Raw genomic sequence first — 21183 nt, forward strand, 5'->3', positions numbered from 1 at the left:
ATAGACATGTAACCCCAGCTTGGAAACTTCTATCTTATACATTCAGCGAGTTCTATCTTGAGCTCCTGTAAAGGTATTGTGTCTTCAGTGTCCATGGACGGCACTCTCTTCCCTGACCCATGGTGGTAGACTGCTAAGAGTCTGCCACCTACAGCAAATCTGGTCTTGCTTGCTTTGATTTCAGCTCCTTCAAGCCTGCAGACACAGAAGTGGATGCAGAATGAATGGTGTAAGTGTCGATATGACCTAAATCTGGCTTAGGATATATTCTTCTGTCCATCTTTTCTCAGTGTGTCTGGAAAGCATGTCTAGCTAGCTATTCAAAGACTGGCATCTTCGCTGTCATTTTGCGTTTGCTTCTTGTTGAGAGCTACTTCAGTCATAAACTTTGAAGATGGACAAGGAATAATGAACCTGCTCCTAGGCCCATAGCTGAGCTCTACACTGCAGCCCAGCAGCCTCTGGAGCAGTGTCTGACCCAATCAGAACGTGCAGCTCCCAGCTTATTGAAACCATGAGACCCAGTAATGAACTCATTTGCCTCCAGTTCTCCTGCCTCCGATCGGCTCATGGGTGGCTCTTATCCAAGGGTGAAACCAAGGCATTGTGACCATCAAAATCAAAGGGAGAAAGAATTCACGGGAGGATGATAGGTTGTTCAGAAAGAAGAGAAGTGCTCAGATCTCCAGGGTTTGGGTCTATGTTGACTGTTCAAAAAATGGAGTACTGGGGGATGTGGCTATGTGTTAGAGTGTTTTCCCAACAAGAACAAGGCTCCGAGTTCAACCTCCAAACTAGGAGGGCAAGTGGAGATGCTCAGGCACCCAGAGGGTAGAAGGGCAGGAAAAAATAAATTGTGATTTTCTTGTTAAGTATCCCAAATGATTCTCCTGTGCAGTTAGCATTTGAGATGCTGTTCTAGGTGCCCATGGGGAGCAGTATGTGGATATCTGTGCCCTCCACAATGTATTGGGCAGCAGCCCCCATATCCACCCTGTGCGTCATCCTAAGAACAAACTAGACCCCGGAGTTATTGAAGGAATGCACCTTCACATCCATTGTACAGACTCATATGCTATCTGTAGGTACCCATGAAAATCAGGACATTTATATTTGTACAGTTCAAACTGGTGTAAGTGCCTGGGAACTTGCTAGTACTTGAGAGCCTCAGGCCCCACTCTAGTCTCCCCAGTTTAAAGAGATCCTGAAGAAATTAATATACACATCAGCATTCAGGAAGTAGGATGTGTTGTTGTCTGCCTCTGGTATGTTTCTGAAGGCCTTGAGTTGTGTGTGTGTGTGTGTGTGTGTGTGCGCGCGCGCGCGCGTGTGTGTGTGTATGTGTGTGTGCATGTGTGTGTGTGTGTGTGTGTGTAGTTACACAAGCCAGTGCTCCTCTTGAGACATGCTAATTCAGGAGACGCGCTCCATTCCTTTGCACCAGGTCAACCTTATGATTTGGAGAAGCACAGCTCCAGCGGCATGTGAGAGCCAGGATGACGGAGGAGAGGCAGGCAGAGGGAATACACAGGTGGAGGGTTATTCTGTGAGGTCTGTTGCAACGCTGGGGGAACCATGTCTAGATCTACTTCGTAACATCCAGGGCTGCTTCCAGGGCATCCCTATTTGCCTGACTCACTGTGTCCCTGTATTTCACGAAACTGAACGTCATGTTCACCCAGTCCAACTTCATCTTCTCCAGGTTCTTCTCCAGGGAATATTCCTTGCTGGCAGCTGCGCTAATGGGCTCCAGCCTGAGGAGAGAACACACCATCCACATCAACAGGAGCAGGCAGAGGAAACCCCGAGAAGCAATTTCAGCACAGTCTTAAAGAGATTTCCAGAGCTTTCATTTCAACAAGATGTTTTCTCCAAGGTTTGCCATCTATGTCCAATGTCCTGAATACTGTTGCCTTTGGGGGCAGTTATAAGTTGAGTGTTTCTCCAAAATTCACACCGCAGTTCTAATCCCCAATCACTCAAATGCGGTTATATTCGAAGAGCGTTTAATGAGGTGATCGATCATATTAAAAATAAGGCTATGAAGGCTGACCCGAGCTAGTAAGCATTCACTGACTCTGGACTGACAGCTGGGAAACCAGCATAAGGCCAAACTAGGCTCTCTGAATACGGGTGACAGTTGGGTGGGCTTGGGCAGTTTTGGGGGCCAATGGCAGTGGAACCAGTATTTATCCCTAGTGCATGATCTGGCTCTTCGGAGTCCAATCCCTATGTAGGGATACCTTTCTCAGCCTGGATACAAGGGGAGAGCCTTGGTCCTGCCTCAAGTAATGTGACAGACTTTGTTGACTCCCCATGGGAGGCCTCACCCTCTCTGAGTGGATGAGGGATGAGGTTGGGAGAAGGTAGGGGGAGCAGGAGGACAGGAGAGAGAACTGGGATTGGTATGTAAAATAAAATTGTTTTTAAAATAATAAATATATAGAAACAGAAGACAAGCAAGAAGGAGATGAAATAATTGACAATAACTTACTCCATTCAAAATATTATCATTGAAAAATGAATATTAAAAACTGCTATCTGGTCAGGTATGCTAGTTAATCTCAACATTTAGAAGGCAAAGGTAGGGAGATGTCTATGAGTTCAAAGTCAGCCTGATCTATACAGCAAGTTCAAGGCCAGGCACAGCTACAAAGTGGGACTGTCTCAAAACAAAATTGTCAGCCATTTGCATTCTTATATTCTTGGTAAGCTTTTGAAATCCAGCCTGTATTTTTTTTGTTTTGTTTTGCTTTTCGAGACAGGGTTTCTCTGCAGCTTTAGAGCCTGTCCTGGAACTAGCTCTTATAGACCAGGCTGGTCTCGAACTCACAGAGATCTGCCTGCCTCTGCCTCCCGAGTGCTGGGATTAAAGGCATGCACCACCACCGCCCAGTCAGCCTGTATTTTTGAGTTTCATACATTGGATCTAGATTAGCTACATGCCAAGGGCCCAGTAGTAACCTTTAGCTTGGCTCCTGTCTTAGACAGTACTAACCCAGAGGATTAAAGCAAGACAAAACAAAACAAAATACAACAGCCCAGGCCTAAAGGCCCAATTTGATCAGCAGGTTGGGTGGGGCCTGAGAACATGCTTTCCTAACTAGATCCCCCATGATGGAGATGCAGTAACTCTAGGTACCAAGTCCTGAGAACCATGAGCATCCATCCCTCGAGGTCCCATCCAAGTGGTCTAACAGACTTGAACTAATATAAAATCTCTCCATCTATTCCTTAAAGGAAGTATGAAAACAGAATTCTGAATATTGCTGATTTAAAAATTAGTATGTGAGGGCCTGGGAGATGACTAAGTAAGTGTGTGCTCGCCATACAAGCAGGGAACCTGAGTTAGGTCCCCAACACCCAGGTGAAGAATTCTTGTGGTGAGCGGTGGCACTCTTAGGAACCCAGCACTGAGGATACAGAGGCCAGAAGATCCCTGAGGCTCACGAGCCAGACAGCCTAGCCTACTTGATGCCTAAGGAGTGACACCCAAGGTTTACCTCTGGCCTCCACTTGCACATACACATATGCGCATGCGCTCCCCCATATATAAACATACCTACTATGCTCCCCCCTAAAAAACAAATAGAAGTAAAAATAGCCATTCAAATAATGCAAATTCTCACACTGCAATTCTGGGGCACTTGGGGAAGGAGAAAACAAAGAAGTCTGTTCATCACCGTGTGCTCCATGGGTTTTAGCAGTTGAGGATCACTCCTAGCTTGCTATTTATTTTAAAAAGGAAACAGGTCCATGAAGTGGTTTTTCTCCAAGTTCTAAGAGTTGGGTAGAGTTTCAGGTTTACAGAAGGCATTTGTTTTTCATTTCCCATTTAAATAAAACCTCTAACTCTTTCTAGTCCCAATTCTACAGCAGGAAAAGAAAAAGCCACTTGGGTAAGTCAGCCCAACCAGGGGTCATTAAAATTTTTAATTCACTTTGACTTAGGAGATCACAGTGACCCTTGAACCAAAACCTGTCTAGAACAAAGGATTAACCTTACTTTTCAACATATTTGCCAAATCCATATTCCAGCATGTTCGCGAGGCACGTTGTCTCTGTGGGCTTTATCTCATAGCCAACGATCTCGCTGATCTGCAAAGGAAGGACAGAGATGGGGGTGGGTGTGGAAGGGTGTGCTGCCCAGTAGAACCTCTGTACGGATGGAAAATTAAATTATCTGCACTGTCCAGTATTGTAGCCACTCGTCCCAGGAGGCTGTTGAGCACTAACTAAAACTGAGGCTAAGGTGAGTGACGAACTGGACTTTCATGTTCGCTTAGTTTTAGCTAACTCATACTCCATTAAATGACCACATGGGACTGGTGGCTGTTGAGTCTGACATTGTCACTCAGGGTTCTGGAGGCTATTGCAGAGCCACACCATAGCTGGTTTCTCCCAAGTTTGTCTCCCCATCAATTCACAAACATTCAAAAGACCAGAACAGAGCCTCAGCTGTGCTTCCGGGGAAGCTGGGTTTGGGACAAGCTGAGGTGAGCACTTCCTGAGTGACAGGGAGGATCTGTCAGACAGACTCTCCAGAGCTCTGAGCTGGGGAACAGGAAGGATTCCTTCCAAAAGAGCATTAAAGCTAGGCTTGTGATCCTGGCTGCTTAAGAGTCTGAGGAAGGAGTGTCACAATTTTTAGCCCTACAGAGTGAGTTCAAGGCCAGCTTGGCCAGCATAGTGAGACCCTGCCTCAAAATTAAAAGGTAAAGGTGATTAATGGCACAGCACACACCCAGGTTCAATCCCCAGTACTGCTCGAAACAGAACAAAGAAAAGTCCCCCATCCACTCCAGGGGGATTGCTTGTCAGGGTCCCCATCGTGCTGGTATGACACTGCCTCAGGCTTACCTCTTTAGCACAAACACCCCAAGGAAATCTGTGTGGAGCTTCTGGAAGACCCAGGTAGCACCAAGGTTCCCATGCTAAAGAAGAGATGAGGACTGAAGCAGGAATGGGTGTCTGTCTGAAAAAATAATCTGTTGCTGGGCTTTTCCTTTATCTGGCTGCCAGAGGATTAGAAAACACCAGAGCAGAAAGGAGTGTGGGTGCCATGCCACACTCTGTCTAACCCTGTGTCCTTGGCACCTGACACTTGGTAAACGGCAGTATTTGTGGAGGAAAAGTCTGACTCAATCAGAGAACGCAAATGGCTTCCAGTCTGGGTTCTGGGGACCTCTGGAGGAGCAGTATGGTAATAAACTAAAAATAATGAAAACTTATTGGGGGCTTACGATATATGGGATTGTTTCAGGAGCTTCCCACACTTATTTCAGTATCCTAACCCCACGAAGAGCTTGCTAATGCATTTCCCCCACTTTCCATCTAAAGAGTCTGAGCTGGAGAAATGATCTTGTCTACGACCATCCGGTTAGGAAACAGCAGAATTGGCATCTGGATCCAATTCTGATTCCAAATGCTAATGTCTCTTACAGGTCCCCTGTGTACAGCTCTCTGTGCCATCCACTGCACAGCTCTGGACAAAGGTAGCATTTGGCAGAATTTTACAGAGCACAGTCTGCACAAGTAGATTTGTAGCCTTGACCTTTCACTTATTATTGAAAATATCTGATATCTATCTACTATCTATCTATCTATCTATCTATCTATCTATCTATCTATCTATCTATCATCTATCATCATCTATCTATCTACTATCTATCTATCTATCTATCTATCTATCTATCTATCATCTCTCTCTCTATCTATCATCTATCTATCTACTATCTATCATCTATCATCTATCTATCTATCTATCTATCTATCATCTATCATCATCTATCTATCTATCTATATCTACTATCTATCATCTATCTATCTATCTACTATCTATCATCTATCTACTATCTATCTACCTATCTATCTACTATCTATCTACTATCTATCTACTATCTATCTGTCTACTACCTATCTACTATCTATCTATCTGTCTGTCTGTCTATCTATCTATCTATCTATCTATCTATCTATCTATCTATTTATCTGTCTATCTATCTGTGTGTGCATGTCACATGTACCTGGATATCATAGCACACAGTGGAGGTCAGAGGACAATTTGCAGGAATTTGGCTTTCTCTTTCTGACATGTAGGACCTGGGGATTGAACTCAGGTTGTCAGGCTTGGGGGCAAGTTCCTTTACCTGCTGACCTATCTTGTTACCCCTGTTTATTCTTTTATACATTAAAATACAGCAACACACAGACTCGCTCAGGGACTAAAGAACACTTACATAAAGCATTCAGCATAGAAATTGGCTCACAGTGAGGGCTTGGAGATTGACAGGACTTTCAGATTATTTTTTTGTTTGTTTGTTTTTCGAGACAGGGTTTCTCTGTAGCTTTGGAGCCTGTCCTGGAACTAGCTCTTGAAGACCAGGCTGGTCTCGAACTCACAGAGATCCGCCTGCCTCTGCCTCCCTAGTGCTGGGATTAAAGGCGTGCGCCACCAGATTATTTTTTTAAAAAGATAAATATTGACAAGGCATTTTTTTTCTCTAATTTTAAGATCCTGGAACAATGCTGTCTACGTAGACACTAGTCCCCTATGGCCTCTAAGTCTCTCAAACATGCTTGTCTGAACTGAGACGTGTTCTGGGTATAGTACCAAAGACTTCCTACTACTTCTCAGAGTGGATGGCTACACAAATGACAATGTGGACTTGTTTAGACAGCGCATATCTATGGAATTTATTTTACTTATTTCCTTTTACTTTAGAAAACATTGGTGAACTGGAAGCAGCAGCTTAGTGGAAGGACACTTGTCTCGCATGGGCAAGTTTCTAGGCTTAAAACTCACTACCACAAAAAAGAAAAGAGAAGGTTGCAGTCTTCATGTGTGACTGCTAGAAGCATTAGCACATGCGTATGGCTGGCTCTGTTCCTAGGGACAGCATCTTCAGAACTTTAGGGCCAGTTTTGGTCCATAGCACTATGTGTTTTCTTGTCCAATCTGTTTTAAACCCAAACAACAAGACCTCTAAGTTCAGTTGGCCAGAAACCACAGCCCAGCCATCCTGGGATCCCAGAAAACCTGTCTTCAGTCCTCGAGACATCACAGGTGGCTTAGATTTTAGAGATTTTTTTTTTTTTTTTTTTTTTTTTTTTTTTGCCAGGACTAGAATCTATATAAATCTCTCCTCGGTGGCAGGCGGGGGTGGGGGACATTAGGGCAGATTGTAGCTTTGCCTGGCTTGGGGTTGTCACAGGTGTGGGGCCCTAAGTGGGGACAGCCCCTAGGACATCTGGTGACCCATGTCCTTTCTTACCTGCTCATCCTGCTGGATATCCACTCTAGAGACTCCTTCCTTCCTTCCTTCCTTCCTTCCTTCCTTCCTTCCTTCCTTCCTTCCTTCCTTCCTTCCCTTCTCCCCCCCTCTATCCCTCCATCCCTCCCTCCCTCCCTCCCTGGGGCTATGTTCCACTGTTAGTTTTGATCCCCTGCCCCGCCTGCCTTTCTTCCTCACACCTCATGTGCTCTCTCTTGACATTGCTTTATTTAAGCCAAACAGACCTGGATTCCAGTTCCCTCCTGGCCCACTAACTAGCTATATGACAGCTTACTTTTCAATGCTCAGTTATTCTACCTATGAACAGTGCCTATTTCAAAGAGTTGTTGAAGATGAAATGGAAGAATTCAAATAAAGTGTGCCCTATTTATTATTAAATGTTTGGGAACTTGTGTCTGAACTGATATCACTACTCGATTGTAAGTCTAAGGAATGTTTGTTTAAGAGGCCTAGGAAAAGACAAGAATGATGAGAACTAAGAATGCCTGAGGAGGGGGGGGTTGGTGTTTACACATGAGGACAGCAGATGACAGAGACAGCACCCCGAGAAGGCGCAGAGACCCCTGGAGTGCTTTCTTTTTTTAAAAAAAAATCATATTTGATATTTTTGAGTTGCTGGGGCTCAAATTTAGAGGCTTGTGCATATTGGGCAAGTACCCTATGACTGAGTCACACCCTTGGCCCTAAGGAGTGATCTTTAAGGGTTGACGCAAACACTTTGAATGCTGCCATCTCAAGAAGCCTGGCACTGTAAGAAGTCACCTGTCCACCCACATTCTTAGATTCCAATATAGGTCAGAGGTCTAGGTCACCCACATCCATGGGGATAGAAGCCCTATGAGCATCTATCTATAAGGTCAGAAGCCCTTCGCAGATTCCCTTTAGGGGAGAGGTCCACATGATGACCTATCAACTGCCTTCCTGCACAGCTCTCAACCCTTGACGGGATCCTGAGTCTCCTGCTTTCCTGTGAAGCTGAAGACACCTACTCCCTGCAGACAGACCTTGACCCATTCATGTATCAAGACCCCCGTCTTTCTGTTGTTCAATTTCAGCATAGTTCTTAGAGAAGAATCTGCCCATGTCAAGCCTTGCCACTCCACATAGCAACTTCCTAGGAGAGGGCACTTCAAGGCCACTTAAATGTGGCAATCACTTTCGAAACACAGCAAACCTTCCTTTTCCTGCTTGGTGTTCACACCACACTCATCACCTCACACTTTGCTGCTTATTAAAATCCTAACTATTTTTAGGGAGAATAATTTATTGCTCTAATTTATGGGCTTAAAGATCTTAAGGAGAACAACTTACTTCTCTGTTTGTCTATTTGTTTAAGACAGGGCCTCATTCTGTAGCCCAGACTAGCCTGGAATCTACTCTGCAGTCTGTCTCAGCTTCTCAAATGCTGGGATTATGGGAATGTGCCACCACACCCAATGTGTCAAACTCCTTCTAAACCTAGCCTGTTTGACCAGGAAACTCTACATCAAAGATAACCCACACAGGAATCATCTGGGATCATTTTCAAGGTCTCAGAAAAGGGGGGACTTTCTTTTTGTGTATGGAGGAGCCAATCACAGCTTTCCCGCTGTGACTATAACCACTGTCTAGAATTTTTTACACAGCACAGTGGGGGCCCAACTAAAAGGATCAACCTGGCCATGAGGCCAGAAGTTCATCCCATGATCTACCTATTCCCTTCCTGAAGACCAGCCAGCCAATTATAACCTCTTTTCCCTCAAGGAGACTTTCATTTCCTGCTTTCCCAGGGGAAAATGGGGCAGGCTGGACCACACTGGGGGTGACAAGAACCTGCTGCCAGTGCCGGTCCTTCATGCCAGGGTTGCAGGAGATGTTGAGGATGGGTATGTGCTGCTTGAACTTTTCAATCTTCAACTTGACGTTCTCTGCTAAGCGCCGGGGAGCAGGCACATCTAACAAGGTCTTGGTCAACTTGTACGTCGTCCTCCACATGTTCCCAATGTCCTCTGCAATTTCCTCGGCATTCAGTAAAAAGAGGGGGCCTGGAACAAAGAAAAGCCCAGACTACGATGGAGATTCCAGTCACGTGTTAATTCCCTGGACTTGAGAACGGTGCCGGTTATGATGCCGGGCTTAGTCTCTGGGGTTAGGCCTGGATCTGAATTGACGCCTCTGCTCAGCCAGTAAAACCTCCAAGCTGTCACCTGCCATTCACACACTCCGGAAGGGTGGCTGGAAGCAGCGTGAGGCAGTATAGACAAAACGGCAAATGCCACTCTGGGTACATCACGTATGTACACTCAGGGAGTTAGTCATTCTAATTAGTTTTAAATGCCATGCCAGTAGAATTAAAAGGATTTCAATGTGTTGTAACTTAACAGTTTGGGAATGGGAGCCCTCTAGAGTTCTAAGAAGATAATATATAATATTATAATTAATATAAGCTTGAAATTATTGAACAAGGCCAGGAAGAAATACAAAGACTCCAGGCTCAGTGGCTAAAGTGAGGGTTGGAGATGGGATCGCGAGCACCTTGTTCAAACAAAACAGCAAACAAGCCAAGCACTGAGGTGGGGGAGACAGGTAGATCAGGGGGCTCTCTGGCCAGCCAGTCTAGTCAAGATGGGGACTGGGGGTTCAGTGAGAAGCCCCCCCATATACATACACTTAAATAAATGACATTTTATTTTTTAAAGTACTTCAAAACATTAGTTTCTTTCCCCTATTTTTTAGGGGGGGGGCAGGGAGTTTTTTTAGCATTGGCTTTCTCATTCAGTCCTAATTTTCCCTTGTTCTCATGGTAATGCATTGCTTCCTGCATTGTGATATAGCTAACTGACTCCCAAGTATCTTCCAGCTCTCAGGGCTGCCTAGGCCAAATGCAACTCCTCTCATTAAATATGCCTCAGTAACTTGAGGCATTTTTTGTCAAATCACTAGAAAATTAAGTCTTACAAGAAAAAGTAGGGACTAGCAGAATAGTTGGAACCAAAGCCACTTCCAGGGTGAAGGGTGGCTCCCGCCTGCCAGGTGGACTGGATTAATGGTGGCTTTACCAGCAGGGTGAATTTCAGGCTAAGATACAAAGTCACTGTTCCCTCTCAACCACAGAAGTGACTGTCTTCTCTTAGGCAGTGATGCAGCCAAGAGCACAGATGAGGCTCAGAGGAGGGCTTCATTCAGGAGAGAGTCCCAGGGAACCACAGCATAGGGAATTCTGCTTCTTGGTATGCACTCAACTTCAATGGAAAATGCGAAAAAGTGCCTTTTCTTTTTTAAAGTTGGAAGTAAGGTAATATTTGCAGCATCCAATAAGCAAACACCACTTTCAAAGTTGTCTTCTTCAGGTTTGTGAAGGGAGTGATAAGCGGGCAACTCTCACAAACCGCCAGGACAGTGAATGAAAGCGTTACTTCTCTGAACGACAATAATGAAAGTCAGGTTTCCTCCACGAGCCCTTTTAAAAATTGTAGCAATTTTCACAACACGCCTTTTGGATCTTAGACATTTTGTACTTAGGAATTCATGTTAAGAGCACAGCAACAGAAGAGGACAGGAGCAAAAATCTGACCAAAATACACTATGAACACGTATGAAATTGTCAGAGAATGAATACAAATGTTTTCAAAAAGAAAGTCATCATAATTGCTCCCGACAACCTCACCAAAGATGTCCATCCCTGGGTTTACTGTGCTGGAGCCCTAGAGATGAATGCCAAGCCTCTGATTTTATCCTTTTAACACCTTGCTCAGAGATGGCATCCAGGGTCTTAATGAAAATCATCTGCTTCTCAATAAATCGCCTTCTCCAAACCCATCTTTTAAAACCCATACTGATATAATATCTTATCTTATAGACTAATACAATAATATACTACATATTTACTACATATTACACATCATATGATATTATAATATAAATTACAATATACAAAACTAAAATAATATATTCTATTGTATATGTAACCTATACAATATACTATATTATAATATAAAATAACCCATACCGAATAACTAATGTTCCCATGTGGATTCTAAGTTGAAGGAGTTTTTCTCCCAGCAAATTTGTCACTTCTCCGCTCAATAAGACAAGGCCTACGTAACTGCTAGAACCAAAAATCCGAAAGACACCTGGGGTTTTCCCTTCATTCTCCTTGCCTTATGTGTCTACTATGCTCTGTTGATCCCACCCACACCTTGCTTCCCTAGACTCCAGAGCCGGGTAGTTTCTAGATGTCCATGGCACTCTGGCCCTTCCTAAAGCAACACTCAGAGGCGCTGGTCTTTATCACTCTCTCCTTCTTGGAATCATCACCATGACAAAGGCTCTGGTGCTGATGGGATTTAAACCTGGAAATAGGTCTCTTGCTCTTTGGTTCCTCATCTCCCCTTGTTATTACATCAGAAAATAAAAAAAAAAAAAAAAAAAAAAAACTGTGACTGTCCTAATCCAGAGTCCTGGAATCCAAAGAGCAAAGGTGATTTCAGAGCTGCCTGGGTGGATCCACATTGTCCCCAGCTCTATCCCCACTGTCCAGGCAGGCTTAGAACTTGGCCTACCGTTCATCCACTCCTCCGACTTGATGCTGAACTCGTAGGCTGTGACCCACAACTGCTCGTAGGGTATTTTGTTGACCATTAGGGTTTGCAGAAGAGGGAAGGAACTCTTCTCTTTCTCCAACAGTTCTTCCTCCTTGTTGATCAACTGTAAGAAAAAGAGGAGGCTGTCTGTTGGGTAGGTGGTTCCCTTGAACCCAGGACACCTCCAGGACAACTTCCTCAGCATTGAAAAAGCCAGGTGGAGGAGGCAGACCTGCATTCATTGGGGTAGGCTTAGCGGGAGGTCCTTGTGCTGTCTCTGAGGGCCATGGTACCTGAGCTCTAACTGCTGGAAATGGATAATTTGAGTCTTGCTGTTTCATCTTTGTTTCTAACATACTGTAGACCTCTCCATTTTAATAATGTAATTTAGTTGCTCATAGGACTGTTTACCAGCCTTCTTACACTAACTTGCCTCAAAGGAAGAACTTCAGTGTTTTGTTAAGACAACTTGCTAATTGATCTTTGACTTGTGGAGAATGTAGCTTAATGGCTCCAAGTCTTTTTTATTTACAAAAGTGGACAACCATAGGGATAACAAGAGGCAGAGGTTTGTTCCAGGCATTGAGACAGCTCCATGAAACCCTTCCCAGCACAGCATGAATACACAACACACATAAGCGGTTACCTTGCTGTAACTTCTTTGGGTACTTCATGACTTCCAAACACCTGATAAAATGTAAACACCATGTAGAAAAGGTAGTTGAACGTACTCATGAAAGAATGGGCCAAGCAATCAATGGTGTGCCCCTGACAGGTGTCATGTTCATACACTAAGAACCTGAATGACCAGACCTTAGTGTCCCAAGTCCCCATCACAAGGTTCCAAACCTCAAATTCTATCAGTGCAAGATCTAGGTTCTTGGAGAGTTCATTAAGCTTTTCCACATTATTCTTCATTTCTTCTGTAGTCATCACTTCACGCTTCCTAAAGGTTTCCAGTTCTTTGCCATAGCCTTCGAGTCTCGACTCAAATTCTGAGCACCTGAAAGTGAACACAGTCCCATCACATCTGAATCTCCATTATTGGTTCTTTCCAGGTTGTCAGCCTGGGAAGAAGGATTTGTTCTTCCCCAAACTCTGCATCTATCTAAAAGCAAACAAAGAAAGAGAAACACAAAACAAGTTAAAATGCCCACCATCCATCTGCTAGAGATGCTGCTATGAGCCTATTGGTGACTAGACATTTAAATGGAGACTGCTTGTTCGTTTCCCGACTGCTCAGACCCAAATAATCACCCAGAAACTATATTAATTACAACACTGTCCAGCCAATGACTCAGGCATATTTCTAGCTATCTCTTACATCTTGAATTAACCCATTTTTATTAATCTATGTATCAGTATGAGGTTGTGGCTTACTGGTAAGGATCCAGCATCTGTCTCCTTTGGCAGCTACATGGCATCTCCTTGACTCCGTCTACTTTCTCTCTATATCTCTGTTCAGATTTCTACCTGGATTTGTTCTGATAAACCATTGGCTGAAACAGCTTTATTCATTAACCAATAAAAGCAACACATACACAGGAGGACTTCACATATCATGAACACGCCTAGAAATCTTTCCTGCCCAGAGAAGTACATGCTCGAGCATGTGTTTTATGCAGTGTTTATTCGTTCCACTGTTGGATATCTTATTATTGAGGATTGATACATCCCAGAACTAGGCATTGGGAAAGCATCTGTGACGTGTGCTATTCATTTCTATGCCCCATTGGAACATGAATTTTAGTTGGGAGGGGATTTAGACAATAAGCATGGATGGGTGAGTGGGTGAGTTGGATGGATGGATGGTTAAATCCACAGATTATAGATGGATGAATAAATCAAGAAATATATTTCTGATAGTAACAACTTCCCTAAGGGAAACAAAACAGAGCAAAGTGAACAGTCTGCCTTATGTAATCCACTCCAGCTGGAGTGATTAAAGAGATCTTCCCAGATCTGAGACTTCATCCATATGAACAACAAATCTGGTCTCCATTTGTTTCTTCCTTTACCCAATTTAGGCAGATGATCTACTGTTTTGTGGGCAGGATCTAGAGACCGGAGTGCTTGACTCAAATGTTTATGTTGATATTGATTAGCTATGTGGTCTTTTGGCATATCACTTAAATTCTCTATCCTTCCATATATGTGTACACACACACACACACACACACACACACACACATCTAAATAGCTAAGTAACTAAATAGAAGTTAATATAATATTGTCTAGAATTGAGCTTGGTTTATTACAATCACTATACAAGAATTTGCTCCTATTGATGAAAATCTATACATTTTCTTCTATAATTCCACGTGTTCCCAGCAGTTGCAGACTGTCTGGCATACAGACAGCAATCAATGCTCATTAAATGAACAAGAGAGCTTGCACAGCATTAGTGACCATCCATAGGCTGTGCTCTTATCCTCTTAGATTCTAAATCCTACTATAACAAGTTTAAATGTCCTTTCTTTTTCCTCTTAATAGTACTTTAAGAGAGTTGCTTTTCGGGTGATTTGGTTTGGGTTTCATCTCTAATCGTGCTGTGTGGGAAGCAGTCTCAGCTATGATCCATACCTCTGGTTCATACCCTGTATAATTGGCTCCCTTGAGTTTGGGATAGATGTGGTAATTCACTTCTTACAAACAAAATATGGCAAAAGGATGGATTGTTCCCAGGAAAGTCAATTTCTATTTCTTTTGCTCACTCTTACTCTGAGGGAAAATAGCTCCTCCATGGAGAGGTTCATGTGATGAGAAACAAAGCCAAGGGCCAGCATGGTGCTGAGGCCTGCTAATAACCATGGGAGCAAGCCCAGAATTGGATCATCAGCTAGTGGGACCCCCAAACCAGCCCACAGCCTGGGCTAGCATTCTGACTCCAGCTTCACAGGAGACCTGGTATCAGAGACATATAGACAGAAATACAACTGAGTGGCTCTTGGGAGATCTGACCCAAAGACACTGTGAGAAGTGCTCATTGTTTCAAGATGCTATGTTGTGTTACGTCACCATAGATACCTAATGTATACAATTATATAATTTCTGCTCCTTCTAATTTTTTGAGTCCTGAAACATGGCCAGTTTTTAATGAATATCTATGGCATTTAAAAAATAGATTTTTTATACTGCAGGGTAAAGGTTTTGGTGTGCTTTTATGAATGGAAGTTGCTGGAAAGAGCCTCACCTCTCTCTCACCCTTCTCTGCAAAGCTGATTAACTGATTGAAATCTTAGTGATGGTGGAGAGACTGAGATACGGCAGGTCCAAAGTCTAATTATAACTTCTCCTGTGCTATCTCTGGTTCCCTGCTCACCTCTGTGTCTGACCTAATATCCTTGTGACTAGACCTTTTGGAATGCGTTAGCTTCGCAGAACACTTGCTTCCACCATTCACAATGCTAAGACTCTGCCAGCACCTGGGCTGATAGCGCAGGTTTCTCTACTTCTCCTATAAGTCCACCCCCACCACCAACGTATCTGAAAAGGGCCTTGATTTATAACTTTCTTTGCTATGTCACTGTGAAAACTCCACCGGACTGTTACCACATGGGAACACAGAGTCTGAGGTACCTCGGGTCTGTGCTCCCCAGCTATGAACACTCATTTTTGGTTCCAGAATAAACTCTTCTTATCCCGCAAGAGGTAGAAGCTGTGTTTTCATGTTGATATTATCAGTGTGGAGAGAGAGTTGGAGACATGCCCTGGCAGTTAGTCAAGACTACTATTTATTCCATTATCTCTGCAACCAAGTTACTCTTATTATTATATGCAATTATATGCTGGTTTATGTAATTTATATATAAGAATTGATGTCTGCTCAATTTTTTTTTACATATTTAAGTAACCATCTTTGATCTACTGGTTTCCCTAAGTGTTACTAGCCAACTGGAACACTAGCCGATCTTTCAGCCCAGGGAGGTATGGCTTTATCCTCTTGTTCATCGTCACAGCTCCTCTGTCACCTTGGTTCTTCTTATCATTCTTCCTCTTCACATGGCCCGGGCGGCCACTACCATAAGGAGAGCAGAGGGAGAAGTCTTTCTTCCGAGAGGCCAGATAGGCAATAAAGAGTGGGATGCGTCTTAGTTAGGCTTCTATTGCTGTGAAGAGACAGCATGACCATGGCAACTTTAATAAGGAAAACGTTTAACTGAGGTGGCTTACAGTTAAAGGTTCAGTCCATGATCATCACGGTGGGGATATGCAGCATGCAGACAGATGTGATGCTGGAGGAATAGTTATATCTTGCAGGCAACAGGAAGTCCCCTGACAGTCACACTGAAGGAAGCTTGTGCAAAAGAGACCTCAAAGCCTGCCCCCACAATGTCACACTTCAAGGCCACATCTCTTACTAGTGCCACTCCCTTTAGGAGTGGAACAGCCATCCTTCCAGTCCAAGTCTCCCACCAGGGAGCCGTTTCCCATGTGGTCTACGCTGCACCCAGCTGCGCTCCCCTACTCCACGTTTTTCGCTCATCCAGCTACTTGCTAAGTGTTTTCTGAAATGAGTCCTCCTCTGGCTTGCATCAGGCACAAGCTCAATGCTAATTCCTGCTCGTGTTCTTCAGAGAGCTTCTCCATGCTCCCACTCTGCCTTCCATCTTCCCTCCTGCCTGTCACTCACAACAGAACAGGGACTCTGAGAAGAGGCATGGCAATGAAACCAGGAAAGGGAAGAAGGGCAGAGTGCCTTTGCCCCTCTGCTCTTTGCCTGGTTGTCTGAGCTTCTGGGAGAGGCGTCCTGCCTTTCTTTCTTCCTGTTGGATTCCTCTTTGCCACCTTTGTTTAGCTTTGCTTTGTAATAAGCTGTTATTTTAGAATGTAGAAGGCATTTAAAGAATCCTAATTGTGAACGAATTTCATTCATACACTATTCTAAACCTCGAGCACCTGCAACTTGGAAAGCACAACACTGTGTCTAAATTCTTAACAATGGATGGTGCAAATCCATCCTCTGAGCCATTTTCCTTTCTTTTTCAAGATGCCAAAGGATCTTCCATTGTACTCCAGGGGAGAGAACAGCTCACAGACTCATGTCTCGTCTGACATTTGTACTGACCACAAAATCTACAACAGGGTTGAACAAAATGGGGGGGAGTGGGGCCAAAGTTGACTGTACAGTTATCTACACAGCCACCCCAGCGACTGTCCTTTTACATTACCAAACCTTTAAACACTGTATGCACATAAAAGAGAAAAATCTGCTAAAGGTGGTTATTAATTTCCCAGAGGACAGCAATGCACAGACTTGATGACCACATTAAAATATTACCAGTGTCATCTTCTGTGACTTTGCATGACTGCTTAGCACATTATAATGTCTAAGGTATGTTATAGCACACGTAAAAATCACATAAAATGTATTTCATATGATAATACATTCAGAAAATAAGTTTGAGTAATTGAACTGTCCTTGAGGTCCAAGTGAAGATAATAGAGGAATTTAAAGTGAGTGATTGGCCACAATCCTGGCAGGAAGTGGAGTTTACTCTGAAGAACAAAGTAAGAAACTTCAGTTAAAGACTCCTACCAGGAGTAGATACAGGTAGGGTTAAAGGGATTTATAGTTTGGGTCTACAGAGTCCAGCACCGGACGTTTTAAATGCTGATTCTCCAGTTGGTGGTGCTGTTCTGGGATGCAGTGGAACCTTTACCAATCCTGTTTAATAGAAGTAGGATACCAGAGGTGGCCTTTGGAGGTCACAGCTCAACCCTTGGTCCCTGCTTTGTTCTCTCATCTTCTTGTCTGTCATGGCAAGGACAGCTTCTATCACACACCCCTGCCTCTGTGTGAATGTGAACTGAACGGTTCTGCCCCCACCTTGCCCACCGCAATTGACTCAAACCCTCTGAAACCACATGCTGAAATAAATCTTTCTCCCCTACGTTGTTTCTGCCAGACACTGTGGTCATAATGCAAAAGTGACAGGCACAAACGCAGTGAGGTAACTAGGTCACGACCCCTGTGGCTGAGGGGACAATGTGAACCATGGAAGATCAAGCATTGCCATTCAGAGGGATGCTGGTACTGAGGTCCAGGGACAAACTCGGCAAGGGAGAAAGAAATAGAATTCAATCATGCCCCAGCCTCCTCCAGGACTCACCATTGTCAGAGCCCAGCCTGGAGCCAACTGACAAGGGACTGGAAGGAAGCCTCTCAGACAGTGTGGGAGAAGAATGGACAGCAGCCAGAGGTGGGGAAGCTAATAGAGAATGCTTGACACTGAACCCCAGAGCTGATACGAATTGGGAAAATGGGGTCCACTACCATGGAGAGGAAACAAGATTGTTTCCACAGAAGATAGATGAACGCATGGCCGTTCCTCAGCCTTTGTCACTCATGTGGAACAAGGGACAGTCAACATTTACCAAAGGGAGGCGGGAGCCAGGGATGCCTCCCTGAGCCTCTGTTGCTAGAGCTCAGGGACTAGTTGATGGGTCCAACTGAGAGTCCCTGCCCAGGAGGAGAAACCCTGCCCCCTTCCCACACTGCAAGTGACAGCTATGGTTTCTCCCAGAGCCAGTCCCTGCACACCTGCCCACGTACTGCCTCCATTCATATTTATACGTATAGCAATAACCTCCCCCCCTCTCGCTTTCTCTTTAAGGACAGGGTCTCTCTATGTATCTCTGACTGTCCTGGCTAGCCTCTGACTCACAGAGATCCTGCCTGCTTCTGCCTGCTGAGTGCTGAGATTAAAGACCCGTGCCACCACGCCCAGCTATTCCAGTAATATTTTAGCAGCACACCCACAATGCTTTGGAAATTAGGAATCCCAAAGAGGTCACCGTTAAAGGAAGAGGAATCATGCGGTATAAAAATGTCCACTCCATGCCCCCAGATGTGATGTGGGCACAATCAGAACGCCTCATTTCATCCCCTCAGCATGGTGACGTTGACTCTAATGTACCTGCTTTCCAGATGACAGAGGTGAAGCTCAAAGAAATATCAAAACAGGCTTGGGGTTTCTCCATCTGACCATCCAAAACTGGATTTGCTTTCTGGTTAGCCTTAACTGTCCAGGTCTGAGAGGCTGCATACGCCTGCATGTGGGGGTGTACTGGGATTCCTTGTATCTGTTGCTCGATTTTTATGAAAATCTAAACTGCACTGAATGTAACTTAAAAAGAAATCAGTCCACCCATCATGCTACATTTTAGGATCTGGAAGACAGTATCTAGTTATGTAGGGACAAAGCTTTAGGTAGAAAAATATGCCTATTCTTAGTTTTCTGTATTTCTCTGTTGGTGGATTAAAGAATTAATTTCGTAGACAAATACAAATACATATTCATGTCTAGAACAGAGCACAGCACGTAGCAAAAGTCCATAAAGCGTATCTACGACACACAATGAAGGAATGCACTTTTTGCAGTGCGTTAGCAGTGAGAAGGAGCGGTGGCAGAACCGGCAGTGGTGCAGTACCCTGTCCTGATATTCTACAGCGTCTGCTCTCCAGGCCAAGGCTGACACTTTTGCTGTTACTACTATGGAGGCTGTTATTACAAGTCAAGCCACTGTTTGTGCCTTTCTCTCTCTGTACCATCACATTCTCACTGTTCAAACCAGAGAGCGGGGAGAGGGCTTACTACAGTGACACAGTCTAGAGAGATCAGCCCTCCATGGGGAACAAAGGAAGTTCCTTCTCCACCAATGACGTCCACCATTGCCCATACACCGCTGAGACAGGCTCTAGACAGAACCAGGCATCTACAAAGTGGGTGGTGCGTAGAAAGCCTGACCTCCTTCCCAAAGTAAGCCCAGACTCCCCCTGTACCTTTTTATTAGGTCCATCTCTGCCTGATCCCTCTTGCTAAGGAGCAGATTTCGGCTGCTTTCAAAGACATCTTCTATCTGCTCAGGCCAGAGGAACAGGGTGCTGTTAAGTTTGATATCCTCATCTGCAAAACACACAGAGTCTGGTGCTGGGCACTGCTCAGGATGTGGGGAATCGATTTAGGAGGTAAAAGATCGTCGTAAGTCCACCTCTGTGAGGTGGTAGTAAATGACTGGAATCATGGATGAATGAAGGCCAGGGTTCACTGGTGCTTATTAGAGGCCACGTTAGTGTGCAGACAGCATTATCACGCTTGTTTCACATGGGAAACAGTTATGTGGTCAAGGCTGCTTTGCTGGCGGTCAGACTTCAGGTCCAAGCCCAACCATTTCCAGAGCCTATGTTCTAACTACTCTGCCTTATTGGCTTCTAGGAAGCATCAGAAATGTGGGGTGTAGCTCCTCTTGGATGCCTCTCACCTCTTAATCTCATCTGCAACAATGACAGTAATAGTTTCTAGGTCATCCTGTGACATTCTAGCTCTGATGAGCAAAGATGTGGAGGCCAAATGAGAGTCTAGCCTGTCTCCACGTAGTCAAGGGCACAGCTTCTGAATGTATGATGACTGCTTAGGCAATCGCCTTGTATTCCCAGTCTCTGTCAATGCTCCACAACATATCCTAGTTTGGAGCATGTAGTTTGTACGTATTCCAAGCTGGGAAAAGATTCATGAAGAACAGAGGGATTTCGCCTTTATAACCTAGCCCTTACTTCAAAACTTCAACTTGATCCAAGAAGGCTTTAAGGGGCCTAAAGGAGCCGGAACATATTTTTCCTTCTAAATTAGACAGAAACAAGTTCTAGTCCCTCAAAGACAGGACTGTATTGAGATTAAGGACGAGTGAAACTACCTATTTATCAAAAGATTCTGCATTTGGAACTAGCTGTTAGTGAGCCTCAGGGTTAGATGCCAGTATAGGGTGCTGAGAGCCAGAGGCAATCCTCAGGGTGTGCACTCAGTCTAACAAGATTCCCTTTGTGTGACTCAAATCCTGTGGATCAAGGTGTGAATTAGTGCGTCTTGTATATGGGGCATTGGGAAAGCTTTCCCAATACTGTGTAGTGGGGTGATATGAACCTACTTTCTCCCAAGATTTAATTCCTAAAATATAAAGAACACATTTTAATATTTACATAGGAGCACAAGCATGCATGTACACACATATGGTGCTGACTTACGAGGCAAGTCTGCATAATCCATCAGGAACTCGAGCCTCTCACTTGCATCTCTAAGTTGCCTCCTGAGTTTGAACACAGTGACATCACTGGATTTCTTTAAGTATTCGATGAGGGCCACTAGCTCTGCGGTGTTGGCAGGGATCTCACTGACTTTTTCAGCGATGGTGTTGTACTGATTACAAATGCTACGGAGAAAGAACTGGTCACAACAACCATCATCATCACCACCACCATCACCATCACAGGCACATCTGGTTTTGCATCAACATGGAGGCCCGGGGTTGATGTGAGGAATCATCCT

The 21183-nt window shown here is 44.3% G+C and overlaps 1 protein-coding gene across 9 annotated transcripts in view; it reads right to left on the reverse strand.

Moving 5' to 3' along the window:
* The window catches only part of Dnah3 (dynein axonemal heavy chain 3), a 235906-nt gene that overhangs the window by 190017 nt on the left and 24706 nt on the right, over window positions 1-21183 (reverse strand). For 8 of the 9 annotated variants that reach the window (XR_006020847.1, XM_042055422.1, XM_038346132.1 and 5 more), the window contains 7 exons: window positions 20883-21067; window positions 19644-19767; window positions 12707-12860; window positions 11837-11981; window positions 9108-9319; window positions 4007-4098; window positions 1640-1754 (listed from right to left, as the gene is read on the reverse strand). Coding sequence is in view for 8 of the 9 variants with exons in the window: in XM_042055422.1 (XP_041911356.1) it covers window positions 1640-1754; window positions 4007-4098; window positions 9108-9319; window positions 11837-11981; window positions 12707-12860; window positions 19644-19767; window positions 20883-21067 (1027 nt within the window). In the remaining variant the exon portion in view is untranslated. Of the gene's footprint in view, window positions 1-1639; window positions 1755-4006; window positions 4099-9107; window positions 9320-11836; window positions 11982-12503; window positions 12545-12706; window positions 12861-19643; window positions 19768-20882; window positions 21068-21183 lie in introns of those variants that run through there. The other variant, XM_042055423.1, reaches the window with a different exon arrangement.

Source organism: Arvicola amphibius, chromosome 1 (genome assembly GCF_903992535.2).
Source record: "Arvicola amphibius chromosome 1, mArvAmp1.2, whole genome shotgun sequence".
NCBI classification, from domain to species: domain Eukaryota; kingdom Metazoa; phylum Chordata; class Mammalia; order Rodentia; family Cricetidae; genus Arvicola; species Arvicola amphibius.